The sequence below is a fragment of the Salvelinus sp. IW2-2015 genome, unplaced genomic scaffold (genome assembly GCF_002910315.2).
Source record: "Salvelinus sp. IW2-2015 unplaced genomic scaffold, ASM291031v2 Un_scaffold2219, whole genome shotgun sequence".
Classification (NCBI taxonomy): domain Eukaryota; kingdom Metazoa; phylum Chordata; class Actinopteri; order Salmoniformes; family Salmonidae; genus Salvelinus; species Salvelinus sp. IW2-2015.
The window spans coordinates 73,023-78,780 of record NW_019943549.1 but is presented as its reverse complement, the minus strand read 5'-3'; the positions used below and the strand labels follow the sequence as shown (position 1 = coordinate 78,780).

At 44.6% G+C, this 5,758-nt stretch overlaps 1 protein-coding gene across 1 annotated transcript in view; it reads right to left on the bottom strand.

Annotated features, from left to right (window-relative positions):
- Positions 1 to 5,758, bottom strand: part of ltn1 (listerin E3 ubiquitin protein ligase 1) — a 78,884-nt gene that overhangs the window by 44,358 nt on the left and 28,768 nt on the right. The window contains 7 exon segments of the mRNA XM_070440099.1: positions 1,124 to 1,195; positions 2,866 to 3,091; positions 3,903 to 3,996; positions 4,262 to 4,413; positions 4,654 to 4,968; positions 5,258 to 5,521; positions 5,660 to 5,750. Of these exon segments, the coding sequence (XP_070296200.1) occupies positions 1,124 to 1,195; positions 2,866 to 3,091; positions 3,903 to 3,996; positions 4,262 to 4,413; positions 4,654 to 4,968; positions 5,258 to 5,521; positions 5,660 to 5,750 (1,214 nt within the window).

Genomic DNA, 5,758 nt, shown 5'->3' with positions numbered 1-5,758 from the left:
GGGAGGCTCGTTTCTGAGACACTGGAACCGGTGGGCCTGACACCGACGATCATACCACGCTCAAAGTCTCTTAGGTCAGTCGTTTTGTCCATTCTAACGTTCAACTGAACAGTAACTGAATTCTTGATGCTGTTTTATTTAGTAAGCCGCGACCACGTGACTCACTGTCTGTAGGAGCTAACCATTTTGATGAACGGGATGGTGTACCGACCTAAGTGTACAATACTACTACAATCAATGGAATACTGTTGATATACAATACTAATATAATAAGCTACAATACAATGCTACAAACACAGTCCCTTGAGAGTCACAAGTGTGCATCTGGCACTTTAGCAAGCAGTGGGAAGTTAGCAGATACGACTGGGAAAATTTCATTTGAACGGCCGCTCCAACTGGTAAACAATAGTGGGAAACTGACTATCATCCTAAGCACCCACTTCTCCCATATGGTGACCTCTGATCTCTATAACAGCAGTTCAATCCCCCCCCCCCAAAAGAATTATAAAACACAATCTATTAATGTGGTTTTTGAACTATCATTTGTTTACAGGCATGATAAACTTCACTTTTAGTTTATGGTTGACACAGCTTGTTCACCATTAGACAAATTGGTCTTTCTCAACGAGTTCCAATCACATGAATGGATCCAACTGGTATTCACAACTGGTAAATTCCCACCTCCCACATGGTTACAAACGCAGCATCAGAGTGGAAACATAACAATCCTGTCAAATAGACAACGCCAGGAACATTGAGAATGATGTCCCAACCGACAACGCCAGGAACATTGAGAATGACGTCACAACCGACAACGCCAGGAACATTGAGAANCAACCGACAACGCCAGGAACATTGAGAATGACGTCACAACCGACAACGCCAGGAACATTGAGAATGATGTCACAACCGACAACGCCAGGAACATTGTGAAATGTTGAACGTTGTGCACGGGGCATTTCAATTTTCCTGCTGTACCCGAACCCAACGGTGGGTTTAATGAACCGTTACATCCCGTTTAACATACACACACATTAGCTGAGAGGGGCACAGGGTCAAGCCACAGCGCAGCACTCCGGGATGAAGAGAATGTATTGGAGCTACAGGGGCCCAACATACAGACCTTTAGCCGCCGACAGGGTAGCATGAAGCTTGGCTATCATCTTCTCCACGTACACAGCTCCTATRAGGGGCTCTGGGGAGAAAGACAAAGTGGGGTGGATAATCAGGATTTTTTCCCCCCAGCATAGTAAGCTCAAGGAGCAACCCAAATGCTTTTTCCCCGGACCGCCTAAGGCAATACAATGTAAAAATAAAAAAAATAAAAAACATACATATACAGGGCTCAAAATGGTCTTTTTTCTTTTCTTCCATTGGTAGCACTGGTGCACCTAACTTGAAAAAGTTAGGAGCACCACATTAAATTTAGGAGCACCAGAAAATATATATTTTTTTGTATTTATTGATTGAGATACAGCCTATGTGGAATTGTAGCTACTGTTGAAGGACATGTAGAAACGGATATGTAAACACTGATACACGTGAGTTAATTATAAAAGATCAGATGTTAATARGTATACCTGTCACTGAAATTACAAAATATTAGGTTTCTACATTTGGTGTAAAAGCACTAATTTTCCTACTGAGATGCAATACATTGAAAATTGTACACAAGTCTCGTAAAAATAAATATTAGGTTTGTGATGATGACATGCAAAATATCTGTCATTCATTCAGTCCAATAGTGGACTTTGCGGTTAGCTAAAATAAAAGTATGGCATAATTCTACCATTTGTATTCATTTGCGAACAACAAGTGGCTACCTAGCTAATACTTACTCCGAAGGATTCCTAAATCATTGCTAAGAATAATGAAAATGACTGCAGTTTCTCCTGGTCATTGTTTTCAGGCTGGTTGTATTGGTGCTAGCTAGGTACCAAGCYAAATCTTGTTGAAGTTGAGGTCGAACAAATAATGCTTTATTACCAACGCGGTATTGTAAACACATCGTTCGTGGCCGGTGTTTGCTTGTTTGCAGACTTTTTGTACAGCTTTGACAGTGCTACTGTATCTTTTGACACGCAAAGACCCAAACGGCGTTCCATAGTATGTATGTTGTGAAGCTAATAGCAGTGACGCTATTACTGTGTAACTCCGGTAGGGCAACATCTGAAAAATAGCGCATTTGGTAGTGTGTACCGGTGCTRYACCAGTCGYCGAAAGCCAACATCACCCACGACAGAGAACYGTTGACTGTCAAGGGCAATGAATTCCATTATCTTGGCTTTAATAGATTTCGCCTTCGAATTGTCTCTCTGAAATGTTCTMACTCTTTCAAATGACTGCTSGACTTGTTGACTGCTCGATCCACACAGCAGACATTGTGGGCTAGGTTAGGAATGCTGGGTTGCACACGTGTAGCGCAAAATTTTACACGGTGTCATTACATTATYTATCTACGTTAAATGCACGGCAGCTCTGACATCGGTTTTTAACATCGCCGTTAAACTAGACATCAGGCCGATACCGATGTTAGCATTTTTAGCAAAATATCGTCCGATTCCGATATGTTCCCCGATATATCGTGCAACCCTACTTTTCTTTCTATGTCCCAGAATATTTGGATATATTGGTCAAGTTAGCATGGTTGTTAGCTAGCTAGCCAATGAGGTAACATGACTGAACAAAGTGTAAACAAACGGTTAACGACCCGGTAATAGTTTTAGAACAGCCCACGACATGGTTCATGAAAGTAAAATACGATTCGCTTTAGGAGGATYAAAATGTTGCGGCAGTAATATGGGTCAGATCTTCTGAGCTGGTTGGGCTACAAAAGAAAGCTGTTTTGTGTGTGTGTAATCTCACCATTATTATGATGCTGAGACAGCGCTAGGCTGATCAGAGCCCAGCTGTCCCTATTAGGGGCGGAGCCGGAGCCTTTAAGTCCCACCTCACACAGCTCCTCAGCCAACCCCAGCAGCCGCTCACCCAGCACGGAGCCCTTAAACCAATCACCACACGCCTGCAGAGATACAGGGTCCGCACACGCCTTTTGTATGATCTGGAGAAGAACTCCCCATTTTAGATCCATCTGTAGGTGAGACAGAGAATAAGGCTGGGACCATCTTCACCAGCATACTATTGAGCTACAGAATAAGATTTAGGAATGGCGGCTACAGAGCTAAGAGTTAGGGAATTGCAGGCTACAGAGCTAAGAGTTAGGGAATCTGGCAGCTACATGAGCTAAGGTTAGGGAATTCAGCTACAGAGCTAAGAAGTTAGGGAATTGGCGCTACAGAGCTAAGAGTAGGGAATTGCAGGCTACAGAGCTAAGAGTTAGGGAATTGGGCAGCTACAGAGCTAAGAGTTAGGGAATGGCAGCTACAGTAAGAGTTAGGAAAGCAGTACAAGCTAAGAGTTAGGGAATTGCGGCTACAGAGCTAAGAGTTGGAAGAGCTACAAAGCTAGATTAAGAATGCGCAGCTACAAGCTAAGAGTTAGGGAATTGGCAGCTAACAGACTAAGAGTTAGGGAATGGCAGCTACAGAGCAAGAGTTAGAATTGGCAGGCTCAGAAGCTAAGAGTTAGGAATTGCAGATTACAAGCTATAGGAATGGCAGTCAGAGCTAAGAGTTAGGAATTGCAGCTACAGAGCTAAGAGTTAGAATGGCAGCTACAGACTAAGATTAGGGAAACTGGCAGCTAACAGAGCTAAGAGTTAGAATGGTGCGGCGTCATCCAGATTTAGAATGCGTACAGCTGAGTTAGGAATTGGCAAGCTCGAGCAGAGTTAATTCAGGCTACTAGATAGAGTTTGGAATTTGGCAGGTACAGAGCTAAGAGTTAGAATAACATTTAGAGTCGACAGCATACAGCGAATGTACAGTTAGAGTTGACGTTACCGTGGTGATATGGTTGAGGATGCGTGTGGTCTCCTGTGGACTGCAACAGCGTAGAGAACTGAACACCATCTCTACCAGGTAACTGGTGTCTCTCCTGTAATATAATACGAGACTGTTACTAGCCGGCTACCACCCGGTTACTCAACCCTGCAGCCCTGCATACATAGTCAAGGAACAAATGGTCACTTTAATACTGGTCACTAAAATATCACACGACTGAGCAGGGGCGCGGCCATGGGTGGACCTGGGAGGGCATAGGCCCACCCAATTGGCCCAGCGTCGTCCGGGTTTGGCCGGTATATATATATATATATATATATATATATATATATTTATATTTTAATGAGTGTGTACATTACCTGTCCTCCTGCCCCAGCCACAACACCACACGCTCCAGTAGAAACCGCACAGCAGGGTTACTGGGAGGGGGCACGCCACCTCCCCCTCCTCCGTCTGCCTTCTGTTCATCCTTCCCTTTTAATTTCTCCTCTTCTGATGTGATGAGCAGCATCTGGGGAGTGGGGAAAAAAATACAAAAAAGGGGAAAGAGATTAGAGAAATCATTATGTGACTAAGAGATAGAATCAATATAATGCAAATGAAGTATGATGTTAAAAAGGTGACTTCCTGCGATCCAATATACAACATATATCAGTGATTGATAATGTTACTGTGAAGAAAATAACAGTTTATCTCCGATAAAGAACACAATAGAAAAAATGGACTAAAGGAAAAGGAAAGGAAGACTCACAGTGAAGACCCTGGGGGTATGGAAGGAGCGAAGGAGAAGAGAGAGGTACACCAGATGTCTCTCCGAGTTCTTATCATTCACATGGGAGTAACTGATCTGTGTCTGCTGACAGACAATCTCCTCCAGGTGCCAGCTTTTCAGGGGGCCCTCGGCCGTCTCCTGGCCCAGCTCGGGGGCCTCCAGCTGGGCATACTTCAGCGCCACGTCGCCCTCTTCCTCTGGAGAACCAGAACTCTCTGGCTCAGAGAAACAGATCTTCACCGATCTCTTCTTCTTGGTCTGCTTCCTGCCGGCACTCACTGGGCTCTGCATCACCTGGAGGAGACAGAGATGGATAGAAATAATAACAGACAGACAGAGAGAGAGAGAAAGAGACAGAGAAAGAGAGAGACAAAGACAGAGAGACAGACAGAGAGAAACAGAGACAGACAAACAGGCAGAAAGACACTTAGAGACAGACAAACAGGCAGAGAGACACTTAGAGACAGACAAACAGGCAGAGAGACACTTAGAGACAGACAAACAGGCAGACGGACACTTAGAGACAGACAAACAGGCAGACGGACACTTAGAGACAGACAAACAGGCAGAGAGACATACATACCTGTAGCAGCGAGGACATTCCTTCTAGGTCTTTCTGCTCCAGACTGTCACTCTGTACACGACGGGCTAACATCACCCTAAGCCCCTCCCAGAAGTCTGCCAGCAGCCTATCGAAGACAACTTCGTTCTCTCCCTCGCTAAGCACACCCACATCCTGAAGTCCAGCCCTCTTCTCCCAGGAGACGAGCATGTCCGTAACCAATGGGAAAAGGGGACCGGCTTGGAGGGAGGGGCTTCCCAAGGCACTGTCGATGAGGGGGAGGAGCTATGGACAGAGAGGAAAGATACACAGAATTATAATTTATGTGCATGTGCATGTTGTTACCTGTTGTTCTAGGAGCATGTTGTTACCTGTTGTTCTAGGAGCATGTTGTTACCTGTTGTTCTAGGAGCATGTTGTTACCTGTTGTTCTAGGAGCACGGAGCATATTGTTACCTGTTGTTCTAGGAGCATGTTGTTACCTGTTGTTCTAGGAGCACGGAGCATATTGTACCTGTTTGT